The sequence below is a fragment of the Penicillium macrosclerotiorum genome (assembly GCF_028827735.1).
Source record: "Penicillium macrosclerotiorum strain IBT 26536 chromosome Unknown utg000003l_segment0_segment0, whole genome shotgun sequence".
NCBI classification, from domain to species: domain Eukaryota; kingdom Fungi; phylum Ascomycota; class Eurotiomycetes; order Eurotiales; family Aspergillaceae; genus Penicillium; species Penicillium macrosclerotiorum.
The window spans coordinates 932877-949170 of NW_026643083.1; the positions used below are offsets into that span (position 1 = coordinate 932877).

The following is a 16294-nucleotide window of genomic DNA, read 5'->3' on the forward strand; positions in this document are numbered from 1 at the left end:
CGGGTGCGGGGGATTCCGCAGCCCCAGAAAGACCCCAGACTTGGCACGATCGCGGCGCTTGGTTCTTCACGCGGTGTCGAATGGAAACCGCAACGTTGGTCATGGAGGACTCCACCGAGCCTTTTACGTTTTACTGGCGAGTCATTACTGGTTTCTTTCATCACTTTGAAGGGATCATGTAAGTGTGGAATATCTCATTCAAAATCTCATGCGTCAAGGCAGCCAGGATCATTTCGACCTCCCCGATTTCCAGTGAATTTTACAAATGCCCTATGTGCCAATTTGTTTTCGACGGGCTATGATACTTCTTCTAATCCCCAAAATTGTGATATACAATTCCAATAGGCTCTCACCTAAAAGTCCAACAAAAAGCAATAGAATGCAGAAAGTCGTCAAATTGCAATCATAACCAGATGATCACAGATCCTTTGTTCGCTCATCGCTCTCGGAAATCCACTGCTCAAGCTTCTTGGCATCTCGTGGAATGAAACTAACCTTGAATGGCTTTGGCTCAGTTGTCAAGGCAGTGGGGATAGCATTGCACTCGATCGCATTCAAAACGGCACGGTCGCTTGATTGCTTAGGCGGGTGCATCTCGAATGCCGTGATCAGGCGAATGAAAGCCGTGTAAAGTTCACGGTTCGCCAGGTGGGAGCCAGCACACATGCGCGACCCAGCGCCATATCCATAATGAGGGGTGCCAGAACCATCACCGAGCTCAAGGTAGCGCTCCGGGATGAACTTGTCCGCTTGTTTAAAGTGGTCCTCGTCGTAGTCGGCGGCCCATGCATTCTGTTGACGTCAGGAATCACATACAGGGACTGTTATAGCACCGAGGACGTTGAAAGCTTACCATAAAGAAAGTTGTGCCAGCGGGAATTGTGGTTCCATTCCACACGATGTCTTTGGTGCTCTCTCGGGGAAGGCAGATGGGGATAACGGTCCAGAACCGTAAAGTCTCCTTGACCAAGGCAGTCACGTAGGGAACCTTTTCTTCCACCAGACACTTTTCCCAGGCATCCCCGTTAGGGTAAACTTGCATGATTTCCTCGTAGGCCTTCTTCTGAATCCGGATGCCATCCTCGGATGCCAAGTACGCAATACCCATGATCAAATTACCAGGAACAGTATCCAGGCCAGCCGACACCATGGTCAGACAGATCGATTTGACCTCCGCTTTGAATGGTCAGCCCGCTATTGTCTATTGTTTTTCTAGGTAGTTTTGATGGGATAAACAAACCGTCATTCAACTTGGCTTCAGGATCCTTGATAATGTTACCCGTGATGCATGGCTTGTCAGTGCCTTTCGCGATGCGGTCCTTAAGCATGTCAAGAAGGAAAGTGAGGTATTTATCGCGACGAGCTCGGAATTCCTCCGCTTCGTTGTTCATCTTGGGGAAAATGCGCAGCAATGGGATATAGTCTTGCCAATTGTTCGAGGTGCTGCGGAAATTGGACACGCCACGCTCCACATCGACGATCTCTTTCAATAGCTGGTCATCCACATTTCCTTCAATACGGAAACCATAGTTCAGAGTCAAACTAGTATTGAGGGCAAAGCGTTGGAAGTATGCGGTGGGGTTGATGTCAATCGTGCCGTTCTTGCTATCGCGATACAACTCCTTAATGCTGGAGTTGGCTTCGAGGTCAATAATAGGCATGTATGACTGCACGGCAGGACGGTTGAGTGCGGTCGCAGCCGCCTTGCGACGGCGTTTGCAGGATTCATCCCAAGGGGATGTGCCGATAGTGAAACCCTGGGAGCTCGAAACGACACTGTGGAAGGTGTGGAAAGTCGGCCGCGAGATAAGAGCCGACTGATCCTTGATCCACAGCTGCCGCACCGAGTCGAAGCTATTGGCAAATACAATTCGCTACGCATTTGATACATTAATCAGCTCAGTTTTGAGGTCGTGGTCTCTCTGTGTTCGAGGTACGTACCTTGTTTCCCATGCGCACCTGGAACACTGGCCCGAACTTCTTAGCCCATTTCCCAGCTACTGTAGCATGTTGGTCGCCCAGTTGTAGAAGATTGCCGAACAGAGGAACACCAGGGATCTCAGGCAGCCCTTTGATCTTAGGCACGTCGGTGCGGTTCAAATAGCGGATGATCAAGTATACGACCGTAACGACGGCGATAGCAAGCGTTTGGAGCGTCATGGTGGCCTGTTGCTGGACTCTGCGCGGTTTTCGTCACAAATGAGGGGCACGCAGCCTCATTTATCGCGCAAGCTGGACGGCTCTATTTCCGGCTGGCTCTGCAAGTCTGGCTATCGCCGGGGATGGCAAGATCCACTCGTCCCTCCACTCAAACCCACTTCCCCATCCTCTTGTACAAAGTCGACCATTCAGCGGCGTTGCAAAATCATCGGTCGGCGGCATAGGTCTCCACTCTGGTGCGGAATGAGCGTTCCGTCCCCGGTTGTAAATGGACCTCGGAGAGCATCGAGGTTGCACGATGATATGCGCAGAACCCCGTCAGGAAACCACTCTGACCGGCTAGTTGCCACTTATGCCGGTTCTTGTGCTTTCTGCCTGTCGGAAAAATGAAGCCCGTTGTATGGTCGCTTCCTCTGGGGGGATCGCGGAATCAACGACCTGCCGTCCCGTATGTGTAGAGGAAGGCTTTGCAATACAATGCAATCTATGTGCGTCAGGTATTCATGCCAGAGAAGATCGGATCTGAAAATAAAGGGCCACGTAACTAGGTAGTCGAAATTAGCTAGAAAAGAAGAAAAGAAAAGAAGAAATATTGTCAACTTATGAGGTATACTATATACAAATGCCAAGACGCCCGTGCAAAGGAGAGGCCAAAATCCCAGCGGTACAACTATGGCCCAAATTGATGGCCCCAAGATGTACAAGCAAAAGACAAAACCTCTTTCCGTCCAGTATAATACATTCGACCAAATACAATCACGCCCCTAGTGGACTGGCGCTCACGTGGCTCGCCCGGCGACTGGCACCGCGTAGACGATCGGCCTCTAGAGTCTGGGCAAACTTGCTACTGGCACGAATCTGAGGGCCATTCCAGTAAAAGATGTAAATAGGGATGGTGACAAAGATAGCAAGACATGCCAGGATGGTACTCGCCCACTGCAAGTGGAACTTGCCTCCAATGTTGCTATACATTGGAGTCGCGTACATCGCGGAGAGCCCAGCTAGGAAGTCGCGTGCGAAGCCATTTCCGCCCGTTGCAGAAGCTGAGTAAGGCCCATAGGCAGCGACCATATAGTCAATGGTTGCCATGTAAATACCGTAGTTGGCAATGGCAATCAAGAAGACGAATACCAAGGGAACGATCCAATGAGTATACTCGGGACCCATGGAGGTCCATGCAAACCCAAAGAGACCGATGGTTTCGAGGGGTGCGATAAATAATAGGAGCAGCAGCCGGCGCTCTGCGATACGCGCGGCGTTTCCTTGCTTCTGTCGAATACGACGCTGTCGCGTAATGTCGGGAAGAAAGACGGCGTAGGCGACCAAGTAGCCTACGACGATGGCAATGAAACAAAGGCCAATCTTGAGAGCGTTGAACCCCCACTGCTTAAAGACCAAAGTAAAGGACTCGATGCAGGTGAAGATCAGGGCGTCGGAAAAACCAGACAGCAGTGACAAAAAGAGCACAATTGGTTCTCGCAGGAACATCTCAAACGGTCGACGCCAAACCGCCAGGATCTCCTTTCCGCTCAACCGAGGCTTTTTGAGCTCGTTTGGTCCGTAGACGTTCGGATCCTCACCGGTCTTCCGACGTCGCTTCGCCTCCCGATCGATCAGGATCGTTGCTCGAGTCTCGGAGACTAAAAAGAAATGGGCGAGCTGGGTCACGCCTCCAAAAATCAACTGGATCCAAAAGTTCCAGCGCCAATCCAGCCACTGCTGAATCATACCGCCAAAGATCGGCCCAATGGTCGTTCCCCCGACGGAAGATAGGACCACATAGGCGACTGCAAAGCCCTGGTCATCCGGCTCCCACATATCAGCGGTCATTCCGAGAGTGACTGAGCCACCGGCCGAGCTCAAGCCACCCAGAGCCCGACAGACAACGATTGTGCCAAAATTCGGAGCAAGTGCACAGGGAATTTGCCAAACATTGACACAGAACAGACTGAGCTGCATGATAGGCCACCGGCCGAATTCTTCGCTCCACGGTGCCCAGAGCTCACAGCCAAAGGCGTACGTGACAAGGAAAATCATCTGGCCCACCCGCGCGGCTTGCTCGCTGATATGAAAGTGCTCTGATAGCGGTGTGACGGCATTAGGATAGACGCTGCTGTTAAAGTTCATCGACATCTGGACTGTGAAGATGACTGTAATAATAGTCCATCGCTTGTACCATGGGAAGCTGAAGCCGAGTTTGTCATAACAGTCGGCTTCGGTCAATTCTCGCTTTCCATCCGACCGGACCTTCTCAGACGGTGATGACACTCCACTTTCCTTGTCGACCTCTGCTGCATCCTCAGCATGGATCTCTGCAGGGAGACGATTTGGGCTCAGAGCAGGGTTATTTCTAGAAGGAAACTTCTCATCTTTGAAAGAAGAGTCGGCCTTTTCAAAAGCCATTATGGTCGACAGCTCTGGTCTGGGATTTGCTAATATGAGCTCCCGGAATTGCCTAAGAAGAACGAAGGAAGGAAGGATGCAGAAGGCTCGACAGTATTTTGGAGAAATATGGTAGAGATATGCTTCACAAGAATCCGGGGGAGAGTGGGGAGGACCCGCTCATCTGGATTTATCAAAGATAACACTTTGCATGAGATAAAACGGCACGGGAAATCAACGGGGCCATAGAATAATGTGAAGATTCTTCGATTCGGACTTGATGTAGGGAAGCTGATAGGGTTTATATCTGTTGTCATCATCCCATCTTGTCGCATTGGTTTCTCCGCTCGACGTAATCGCGGCGGTTGGTTCGCATCCTTCGGAGACGGGGAATTGACTCATGTGAAACTGACAGGGTCTGGGGATTCTATAGATCGCAATTCCACTACGACCACCTCCCCGGAAGCAATGCCCCCCCCCCCCCCCCCCCCGTAACTCCATCCTGGCATGCTCTTTTTCATATGCTGTGCCCATTCCATCTTGCATCTGATATTTCCGAGCTCATTTCTTGCAGTCTTTTCTACTGGCATCATATGGCTGAAAACGAATAGTTCTGTACGCCAAGTGTCCCCACTCCCGACATCATTCTAGATGCAATGGGCTATTTGGATTGGTACGGGCATCAAGCATGGCCCAATCTGGGGAGCAGAGCGCGCCTATCGGTTGTCCCAAAACGGACATGCCGGCGGCTGCCAGCCGAATCGGTTCATTCAAGCTTGTCGTGACCTCGAGGTGATGTCAGTCCCCTGTTGTTGTAAGCAACCGCTGGGTCTGAAAACCGGTTGCTCAGTCTTGATACATCTGCAGTAGGAGGACGATCTCAGAGTTTCCCCGACTGATTATCTTGCCCGCGAATTGGATGGTCTATAGCAGGCCCCATCGCTCATCATCTATGGTTGCCAGTCCGGCCACTATCCCTGCGGTTCGACCTCTTGCTGCGCCAAATCCTAGACCTATAGCCCTATTCAGGCTTCTGCGTGTCGATCCCCGTCAAGTCCCTGTCTTGGAAGTGCACATCGTGTACATTGACTGCCATTCCAGTTGGAAAGCAGTCCAGCGGCCCGGAAGTGACGTCATTGCTTTGGGTTCGTTTGGTTTCCAGGCTGGTAAAAATAATAATAATAATAAAAGTAGAGAACAGATACAAGACGGAAGTACCCGTAATCCATTTGCTAACAATGGTGGTCTCGCCGCCTCCTTCAGCCCTTAAATACAATATACGCCCAGGTTAGTGACGCCTCATGGCACGCTTCAGCTTTTGCCGAATCCCAAATTTGGGTTCATCTGGCAATGCCATGCTGTCGGACGCTGGATAGCCCATCGACCGATTGATCTCTTCGGCGCTGACTTCTTGATCCTCCGCCACTCCGCACCGGCGCTTCCAGTTCCGCTCTGTGTTAGTCACATATCCCCTCCGGGCCCCGCCCCCAAAAAACGCCTGCGCTTCTCCTGGAGTGCGCACCCGCAGGATATCATAAGTACTCGCCTGGGTCATGGCGGCATCGCGTTCGCGAGTCATCTGCCCTTCGACAACATGTAGATTGATTGATAAGCGGCGAAATCGATTTCCCCACATACCTTCCTCCGCGGGAGTGACGAAGATGGTGATTCGACTGGGCGCGACGGGGTAGGCGAGGAGGTAGGCCAGGGCATCAGCGTCAATGCCAGTTGGGATAGGACCAATCACGAAATCATGCCCTTTTTCCGCTGCTTCACGGATGCGATGTGCGTAGTGAGTATGGAAGTAGACTTCGTTGGGACCACTGTCAATGGGACCGGAGATGAAGGCGATGTTGGCCTCGCGTGATGAGGACATTTGGACATCCGGCTGGGCGTCCGACGCTGCCATTTTCGTGGGTGCGCTCCAATTGCAGAGTGCAACGTTCAAGATATCATCTAATGTCCAATGTCCATAAGGGGTCCGTCAGGTGCACCCTGAGTTGTCTGTTGTTTCCGCCGAACGCGACTGTGGAGTCGTGCTGCGCCCCCCGTTCTTTTCCCTCTCGATCGAGGGCGATGTGTTACCTCATGCAGCCATGCGGCTGAATGCAATGTCAAGCATTCAGTTCTAGTACTTGCTTAATCGGACTCTTTGATCCTGAAAAGGTAGAAACCTATAAGTGCTCCTATCAATCGATCAAAATAGTTAATTGTACCTTGGTTAACTTTTGGTTGGTCCAACTACGGTGCCTGTCGGCCTATTATTTCAGGTGTCATTCCAAGCCAAGCGCCGGCGCGTTCACGTTGCCGCCATTCACTCATTGTATTAGTTCAGTCATTAAGCCATCTCCGAAATATCAATTTCAAAACAGTCTTTCCTTGCACCCCTCTGCCATCTAATATCAGGTTCATGGCGTCACATCCACTGCCATTAACTTCCCCTCCTGGTTCCCCACGGCTGCTGCCCCGTCGGCCCAGCCTGGAGCCAGAACGGGAGATTCTCTCGACCAGAGGCCAACGCATCTTGTCTCTCCTGCCCAGCCGCGCCTCCAGTGTGGCCTTGTGCGATGAAGAGACGAATCTAGAGCCTCCGACATTTCTGCGCCGTGGTTCTCTGTTAATTGGACAAAGTAATCCCCGATATGAATGGTGCGTATCATATTCATCATCTGAAGCCTAGAAAAGAGAGTAGCGCCAGCAGAGCCTGGGTATCAACAACGGAAAAGAAACTATAACGAGATCCCTAGTTCAAAAGACTAACTGGAGAAATAGGCAGCGCTACTATCGGTCTCCCGAGTCATTGAAAGGTCTGCGCAAGCCGATGTACGTCAGCCATTCTGCTTCTCGTCGTCTGGTCCGTTGCTGGTTCTAACCCGCAATAGCCGACAATACTACGAACGGACCAATGAAATGATCTCCCAGTATCTGTATATTGACCGATTGCTGGACTCATCACTGCCACATAATTTAATCGAAGACTACGCCGACTGCCATCACTTCGACGTGTACGCCGCCCATCATCATCATCATCATCATCATCACCACGATGACCAAGATGATCAAGATGACTATACTCCTAGCGAGACTGCACCTGTAAACACCAAAGCGGGCCGGATCAAGCGTACTCCGCACAATCTGTACCGAATCCCAGATGAAACAGCACCTCTGCTCTCACCCGTGGCCGAGAACCACTGCCATCACCATGCCCTCCCGGACGTCGAGTCCCACGGAGGCCTGTCCCCGGAAACGGAGGAGCGCCTCGTCAATTGGGCCATCCGGATCAACTTCGCAGCCAACGTGATCCTCCTCGGATCTAAGGTCGCCATCATCGTCATGACAAGCTCCATGTCGATGCTGGCGGGTCTGGTGGACGGTGTTTTAGACTTCCTCAGCACAGTGATCATCTGGGTCACGACCACCTTGATCCGCCGCCAGGACCGCAGCCGCTATCCAATCAGTCGGCGCCGACTCGAGCCACTGAGCGTCCTAGTCTTCTCCGTGATCATGGTCACGTCCTTCTTCCAGGTCGGGCTATCGTCTTTTAACCAGCTGATAGGGGACGATCATACCGTTGTTGAGCTGTCAGTGCCGTCGATCGCACTGATGGCCGGGACGGTCATTCTCAAACTTCTGTGCTGGATCTGGTGCCGCCTTATTCCGAGCCCGAGTGTACAACTCCTCGCTCAAGATGCGATGACCGACGTCGTGTTCAACATATTTAGCATAATCTTCCCACTGGGTATGTACATATTGCCCCTGCATCCTGAATCTGGTTTCACGATCCACTAATGCTACCGTATTCCAGTTGGTGGATTCGCACACTTGTGGTTCTTGGATCCCCTTGGAGGCCTCTGTCTGTCCATCTACATCATGTGGAACTGGGGCCAGACTGCAAGCGAGTACATCTGGCGTCTAACCGGTGCAGCCGCTTCGCCCACCGACCATAACATCCTTCTTTACATGACAATGCGCTTCTCCAGAGTGATTCAGAAGATCCAGGACCTCAAGGCGTACTACGCCGGGGATAAGCTCAATGTTGAGGTCGATCTGGTGGTGGACGAACAGACCAGTTTGCGTGACAGTCACGACGTCGGGGAGAGTCTGCAGTACATCCTTGAGAGCGTGCCCACCGTCGACCGTGCTTTTGTCCATCTAGACTATGACCCGTGGAATCTTCCGAGCCACATGAATCAGATGGACCGCTAGATCATTCAACAGCAGGTCTCGTGTGCACGGATGATACTACATCACACTGCATTCTCGGTGCTTTTGGTCATTCGTACAATCTTGTTCCTGCGCTCTTCAAATCAGGTGGACCAGCTGCTTTGAAGTCGGTCACTGCATTGCACTCGTTTCACGTCACAAATTGATATTTATAGACTACTATCTAGAGGAGCGTTTAGAGAATGATATGAAGATAAAGGGAGGCAATGTGAATGAAGCATTCTTGTCGGCGACAAGTGACGCTGTATGTTCCTAGACTTGATCACTTGTAGTTCGCACACTTCATTACTATCAATATCAACAGACCACTGGCAAAAAATCTAGCTTATCACATTTGAAAATAGCTAGTTTCCTCTTGATCGTATTTCGGGGCTGGTCGCAATTTGGCCTTTCGATACGACCTATTTACCAGTGGGAAATTATCTCAGAAGTGAAGACTTTAGATCAAAGACAGCAGGGCTTGCCTCAACAGAACACATATTGATCTAACAGTTATCACGGATAGAAGGCTAATATAAAATATGGCATACATCAATTCATTCATCTAATTGTACAGATAAAACAATCAAACAAGAGTCCAAAATAGCCCTGAGGCGAGATCTTGGACAAAAGGTGATCACAACACAAAGCCGCACATCCGTATGTACATTCAACCAAACAAGATGCTTTGTCAAATCAGGCCATCACTGGCAGATTCACCCGTTCAATTTCTCATTACCGTGGCTGTGGTGGATGTAATGGGCCCGGCAGGCCCCCTTGAGCGGAGCCTTGGCTGTAGACACGGTGATGAGTTGGCGTGGAGGAAGGTTCGCCGAGTGCACCCGGCCCAGTGGGTCGCTGGTGAAGCGGTGGCATCGCTCCAGCAGACGGCGGAGGTGGTGCGTAGCCCATGGCACCAGGATGGAGTGCAGATGGCGGGGTGTACGAGCGGCCCATGGGTGCTAATGACGGCATTGACCGACTAGCCTGTGCTTGGGGCGGCGGAGTGCTGTGTCCGTATTGTGGGCCACCAGCCAAGTTCACGGGAGTAGAACGGTGGGACTGGTGGGCACCATTGACCAGAGTCTGAACATGTTGCTGGTAACTCTGGCTATGAGGTTGGGCTGAGGATGGCGTAGATGGTGTAGCAGGGGAGTATGAAGACTGCGTGCCTGGCTGACGAGGGGGGATTCCGAAGATATTGGTCGAGGACTGAGCCGGTGCGGGTTGTTCTTGCCGTGAAGCGTAAGCAGTGCTACCAACTCGTGGTGGAGGTGACACAGGCCGATACACAGGTGGTTGTGATGGCATATCACGAGAACTCGTTGCCGCAGCCTGCTGGGTAGGGGCCGCCTGCGAAAAGACATTGGGGTAGGCTGGTCTCTGAGAAGCAGCTGGTGGCGGAGTCGGAGCGGGGGATGGCACAGGAAGGCCGTTCAGCGCTCCAGCAGGCTGTGGCGGGGCAGGTACATAGTGCGAGTAGGATCCTTGGGCACTCAATGCCGTACGTGCATTCTGAGGTGGCTGTGGTTGTGATGGGGCCGGTGGGCCTGCTTGTTGGGCTCGAGGGTCAAAACGGGCCATCCAATCATTGTTGGCAGAAGGGCCAGAGCCACTTGGGGGAGGTCCATAAGCACCATAGTCAGCGTAACCACGTGCCGGTGCTTGATATGAGCCCGGCTGGCCATAACTGGATGGTTTCGGCGTGGCACCAGATATAAGCGAATCTTCTGGGCGAGTTGGGCCGCCAGGTTGGTAAACGGACCTTGAAGCGGCTGAACTGGAAGATGATCCGAGGGGTGCTTCACTGGCGAATCGCTTTCGTGGCTGGGGCTCCTCCGGCTCATCGTTTAAGATGCTCATGATATTGGATCGTTTGGCAGGGACATGACGAGATTCAGGAGCCGGAGTCGCGCTGGGGCGGGGTACATCTTTCACTGGTGACAAAACCGGACGAGGTGATTGAGACATTCCAGCTGGCTGGCTAGAAAGAGGATAGTATTGTCTCTGCGCGAAGGGATCTCGGTGGACAGAGGAAACCTCAAGCTCGGGTCGCGAGAGCTGCGTGGGTGAACCTGGGGCCTGTGTGAGGCTTGGATGGCGGGAATGAGAGGGCGGTAAATTCGGAGGAGGTGGTTGTCCAGCCATATAAGGCTGAGCGGAGAGAGGATCCATTCGAGCTAAGTCCGGAGGCATGCCAGCTGCCCCGGAATGGCGCGAAGGCATTTGCATCTCTTGTACACGTGCGCCAGAGTGTGTCAGCACCAATGAATCGCGGCGCTCGTCCGTAAAATACCCTAAACGAGGACCAGAGATCCGCCCAGGTTGTCCCCGCATCGCCCTGGAAGCTTCGTCCCCCAGAGGGGCAGCCACCGGAGGTACCGATGCGGCAGTGGAAGCTTGCGCCAAAGGCGGGTAGCGATTAGAGGCACGCTCGTTCTCAGATAGCGGCCTCCCTTGAAGTGGCACAGGCTGAGGTGACATAGCAAGAGCCTTGCCCTTGGCGGAGTACCGCCCTTCGTCTCCATCAGATATCATTTCGCCATGAGGAGCCAGAGGCCGAGGGACAATGGCAGATGGAGTCGCTTCATAGCGTCGCTTTGGGGCAACGCTAGGAACAGGAAGAGCGCCAGTGGGCTCACCGCGAGATTTCTTATCTTCGGCGATCAGCACAATCTCCTCAAAGTCCTTGTGGCCCGAGTCAAGACGTCGCTGGTAGTAATTTTTGACCTGTTTGCCGGCCACGTTAGCGTCTGGTTCTAGTAGTCAATGAGCAAAAGCAGAATCCTCACCATTACTGTCGTCTTCGTTTTCATGAAATTGGAGATGCCTTCAAAGTCGCGACCAAAATGTGCCAACAGACGGGGAAAATCGCGTTGCTCAGGTACCGACCAATAGCTTGTCGGCTGTAGAGACCCATACCCAGTCTCAGACTGCTTAAGAGCTATGGCGGGCTCGGCTTCCGTAGATTCGAAGACATACATGCCCTCCTTCGCCCTTCCGCCACGCCCCGCTCGCGGACGCGGGATGGGCGGGGCCGGCTGGACTTCTTTTTCCACAACTATTTCTCGCTCTTGGGGCAGAAGACCGGCTTCTACCAACCCATCCACACCAATATCCATGTTTGGAGGGAGGGCAGCAAGAGGTGGATTAATCGGCGGCGGCGGTGGGGCTTGGACTTTGGGATCTTGTTGAGCGGCGGGTTTGGCGCGTCGTTGGGCGCGGGGACCTGCAGTGCGTCCACCCCGTCGAGCAGGAGCCTTGTCGGTGGGCTCACCGTCCTTAGCGGTCTGTCCACGGCGACCTGCGGCAGCACCCTCGGCCTCATTTGACTCGCCGCCAAAAGTGGGGGCTGCTGCCCGTCGTGGGCGACCTGTGTCCGTAACAGCAGGCGGCTCTTCCTCGCCATCGAAGTCTGGCTTGACCACACCCAAGTCTGCAATAAGGGCATTTGATTTGGGTCGGGTAGACCGTGGTTTTCCTCGGCCTCGGCGACTCCATCGTTTGTTGAGCTTCGCCTTGTATTTGATCTCTTCCTTGGTAAGATAATAGTGAATGATACACTGCTGGAAATCCCGTCCAGGCAAAGCTTCCGCAATCTTGCCCCATTTCTTCGGGTGGGCCATGAAAGCGTCCGTAAAGATAACATGTTCCTCCTTAGTAAAGTCATTGGGCGGTGGCAGAAAGCCGAAGACCTCCATAGCCTGGCTGGGATCAATCGTGTTGTTCACATCCTTGTAAATGTGAGCTTTCTCCTCTCGGAGCTCCAGCATGTCCGGAATAATTGCTTCCCGAGCAAGATCGGGCCGGGCAGTTGCCATTTTCGTGCGCCGACGTTCGAGCTCCTCTTGGGCAGAAATTTCGGATGCCTTCAACGCATTCAAGAAGTCGAGTTCGCTATTTCCTTTATATCGCCTCCCTTCACGTCCCTCGGGGATCGATGCTGGGGTAGCAGGAGGTGGGGGGGCCGGGGGCGAGGCAGGGCCTGGTGTCATGGGCTTCTTCTCTTTGGAACGATCTAGTTCCCACACAGCCAACCGCCAGGGCTTATAGTATGACATGTATTCTTCCTTGAGAGCTGCATTTTTCCTAGAGACCTCCTTCTGTCTCCTTGAAAGTTCATCACGAAACACATCCTTGCGGCGTTTCTGTATAGAATCGTTTTCATGACACACTTCCATATCAGAGATAGGGGTAGGTGGGCCGGATTGCAGGAAGGGTAACCCATCCACTGTAATGTCATCACGCGGAACAATAGGCGGAACAACAGTGAGGGGAATTGGCTCCGATTTGCGGTCAAGCACTGTTGGAGCAAATGAAACAGTACGCTCATTGTTTGTGGGAGGAGAAGCATCTGCCTCTTCCACAGAAGGGAAAGGTATGGATTCTTGTTCGGCAACCTCGTCTTCATGAGCGATCTTGCCAAGCATTTGAATTCTTAGCAAAAGTGAAACAATATTGGGGTCTTCCAAAGGCGACGGCGGCATCTCAGATCGAAGGGCTTGCATATCCTTTTCAAAAATCCGTTTTCGTTCCTCCAGATACTCTTGGTTGAAAACCACATTCTCTTCATCTTCTTCATCACTTGATCCAGTGAAATCAGGGATCGGGGCAGAGGTGTCATTGTCAGTTTTCTGAGTCTTCGATTCCTCGGGTCCTGCTTCATGCTCGGCCTCCACGGAAGGCACTGGTGGTGGGCTGCTGCGAATAGCAAGCTTCATGGATGTGGCAGTACTAGGAGAAATGGCTTTGATATTCTCAGCTGATACATTATCGGTGCTCTCCAGCTCATCCGGCAAAGTTGGAGATCCAGGTTGGACATCATGAGGCGGTCGGTCATTCGAAGGAAGGTTGTCAGCAAGATCATCGGGCTCTCTCTTAGGCGGCACACTCGATATTGATGGTGCGCGTCCGAAGCTGGAGCGTGACCATGGGCGGATTCCTTTATTTGCAACTCCACGCGGTGATGAACTGAGGCGTTGCTGGTATGCGCGAGGTCCAGTCGGGATGGTCGACGATTGCATTCGCGGAGAGATGGACGGATCTCGGGAGAGTGCTCGAGGGGCTGGCGGAGGGAGTCGTGCAAAGGTAGGTGACGTGGTCACCGAAGTGGGTTTCGCTGAAATCGGCGCATCCGCGACTCCAGAAACTGAATCTTGTTTCGTCATCGCAGCTGGCGCCGTAGGCGCGGATCGGTCAGAGAGATGCACGGAGGGCCTTGCAGTAGGGGCCGGCTCTTCTGGCGGTTGACTAGCATCTGAGGCATGGCCACGGGAGTCGGTGGGTTGCAGTGACTGGCCTCTTTCAGCTTTGGGGCCCGCTGGAGGTTGAACAGATGGGCGACGAGGTCTCTCATTTCGATCTTTATCTGTCTGAGTGGAGGGGTCGTTGGGTGTCCGTTCTTCGTGTGAGCCCTTGGCCGTTGGCACAGCGAGGATGGGAGCTGCGACAGAGCCAAAGGCAGGAACTTGAGGCGCAGACGGAGGTGACTGGTGATCGGTAGGTCCCAAATCCTTGGGAGCCTCGGCGCGGAGAGAGACCGGTTCTGGACGGTCGCTATCGCGTCGACTGTCCGTCATCGACGGGCCAGACACGACGGAGGCCTTCCGATTCAAGTCAACTGGAGGTTGATCGGGCACCCGCTCGGGTAGGGAAGGCACGGTCGAAGAGGATGCAACATGAGGGGCTGGTGCCGTTGTAGATCCTGGAGCGCCGCGGTTCTCGGCTCGGCTGGGAGGACGTTCACGTTTCCACGACTCTAGTGGGCGGTCTCGGTCATCACGATCGGGACGACGACTATCCCAATCCTCCCGTCGGTCAAATCGGTCGCGTCGGTCCATATCACGATCGCGCTCCCTATCACGCACAGAGTCCCGATCTCGGTCCCGGTCCAGGATACGGTCGCGGTCTGGCAATCGATCACGGTCTGCAAGTCGGTCTCGGTCCGGATCTCGATCTCTGTCGCGATCTAGGAGACGATCTCGCCCGCGATCCCTCCATGCGTCACGCGATCGGCTGCGGCGTCGGAATGGCTCTCGGTCATCGAGGTATGGAGGGCGACCGCGACCGCGACCTCCTTCCCAGTCACCACGACCGCGGCCACGCATTGAGCCACCACCGCGTGGGTGACCACCGCTCGAAGGGGGTCCGTCCGGACCTCCTGACGAAGCAGAGAGGATACTATCCCGAGAATTACGTCGCATGCGCACCATATCAAAATCGCGGCCGGGGGGGTCTCGCAAATCGCGAAAGTCACGAGTCGGTGATCGTGAGCGGCCGCGCCCAAACCCTCCTATCCGAGAGCTCTCGCGCGGATCGAAGTCTCGATCGCGACGATTCCAGTCGCGGTCCATGTCACGGCGAAATGGTGGGCCATCCCGAAGATCCCTATTGTCGCGGGAGTCCCGAAAATCGCGGTCTCGTGGGTCTCGTATGTCTCGTATGTCTCGATCTCGGTCTCGAAAGTCACCTCGGCCATCGCCTCGGCCATAGCCACCCCGGCCTCGACCCCCGAACGGAGCACCTCGCCCTGGGGAATCGACCAGGGCCCGAGGGCCACGCGGCGGTTCTCGGCCAAAGGAGGGACTGTCGTCGGGGCCACGGGCGCCGGCTGGTGGTCGACGATCCCCGAAGCGCTGAGGAGAACGGTCGCGGGAATTAAACCCGGACGAAGGGGGGAATCGCGAAGACATTACCAGGTCATGCTATGGAAGAATGACCTGGTGCAGGAGAACAGTGTTAGTGGGCACTGAAGCGGAAAAATAGTAGTGGTGGGGGGAGGGAGGATAGAAGAGATCAAAAGCACAAGTGCAGGAAGCCAGAGCCCAAAGCCTGCGAACCACTCGAGCATACCTCACCTTCAAATCGAACGGGGTACACGTGACCTATCGCACGGACCACGTGAAGATGGCCCGATCGGGCCAGGGTCGGGGAAAAGAAAGATGGAGGAATAGAAAGGAGAGGCGAGAGGCGAGAAGCAAGGAACAGACCGATGGTCAATAGGTAAACAGGGATACTAAGGAAAGTCGTTGAGATCGTTCGCCGACCCCGGATGGAGGGTGTCAAACCGTGACGAAGAAGAATCAGGGGCGGGAGAGGAGAAAAGGAAACCCCGAGGAATCGAAGGATCGAAGGCCAACCTTTTTGGCGCTCTGCACCGTGAAAAAAGGGACGGTGGGGCCCGTGCAACCTGCAAGCGGGCGGGTCTAGACTTGTGAGTGGAGGCGGCACGAGAGGATGAATCAACACGGATCAGCAGCTGGGAAAAAAGCTGGGGTCAGAAGCCTCCATTTGCTGTAAAATTCAAAACAATGCAGCACGTTCCACTGTATACAACTATGTATACTCTACTGCGCAGAGTACAATATATGCACGTATATTGGTGGCATTCATCCAAAGTGCTCATTTCCTAAGCCGCTGATAGTATATATATGGTAGTCGGTAAATTTGGCGAGTGAGACTTCCATTTGACTAGAGCATGTACACAACCTGTCGCCAATACTTACATGTGCTAGCTCCCTATACGATTACTATGGCTCTGAAAGATAAT

General features: G+C 53.5%; 5 protein-coding genes across 5 annotated transcripts; 1 reads left to right on the forward strand and 4 right to left on the reverse strand.

Moving 5' to 3' along the window:
• Positions 1–417: 417 nt before the first annotated feature.
• On the reverse strand, positions 418–2160 carry N7462_003237 (cytochrome P450; the record flags this gene model as incomplete). The annotated part of the gene is made up of 4 exons (XM_057074963.1): positions 418–792; positions 854–1176; positions 1241–1874; positions 1942–2160. 4 exons carry the CDS (start codon positions 2158–2160, stop codon positions 418–420), a joined length of 1551 nt encoding a protein of 516 aa, XP_056934468.1.
• Positions 2161–2916: 756 nt separating this feature from the next.
• N7462_003238 (major facilitator superfamily domain-containing protein) lies at positions 2917–4563 on the reverse strand (the record flags this gene model as incomplete). Its single annotated transcript, XM_057074964.1, has 1 exon — positions 2917–4563. One exon carries the CDS (start codon positions 4561–4563, stop codon positions 2917–2919), a length of 1647 nt encoding a protein of 548 aa, XP_056934469.1.
• A 1267-nt stretch (positions 4564–5830) lies between these two features.
• N7462_003239 (uncharacterized protein) lies at positions 5831–6451 on the reverse strand (the record flags this gene model as incomplete). Its single annotated transcript, XM_057074965.1, has 1 exon — positions 5831–6451. The coding sequence occupies one exon, from the start codon at positions 6449–6451 to the stop codon at positions 5831–5833; it is 621 nt and encodes a 206-aa protein (XP_056934470.1).
• Positions 6452–6952: 501 nt separating this feature from the next.
• N7462_003240 (cation diffusion facilitator family transporter) lies at positions 6953–8748 on the forward strand (the record flags this gene model as incomplete). Its single annotated transcript, XM_057074966.1, has 4 exons — positions 6953–7191; positions 7315–7365; positions 7425–8281; positions 8348–8748. The coding sequence occupies 4 exons, from the start codon at positions 6953–6955 to the stop codon at positions 8746–8748; spliced, it is 1548 nt and encodes a 515-aa protein (XP_056934471.1).
• Positions 8749–9480: 732 nt separating this feature from the next.
• On the reverse strand, positions 9481–15437 carry N7462_003241 (MYB DNA-binding domain protein; the record flags this gene model as incomplete). Its single annotated transcript, XM_057074967.1, has 2 exons — positions 9481–11475; positions 11538–15437. 2 exons carry the CDS (start codon positions 15435–15437, stop codon positions 9481–9483), a joined length of 5895 nt encoding a protein of 1964 aa, XP_056934472.1.
• Positions 15438–16294: the final 857 nt, after the last annotated feature.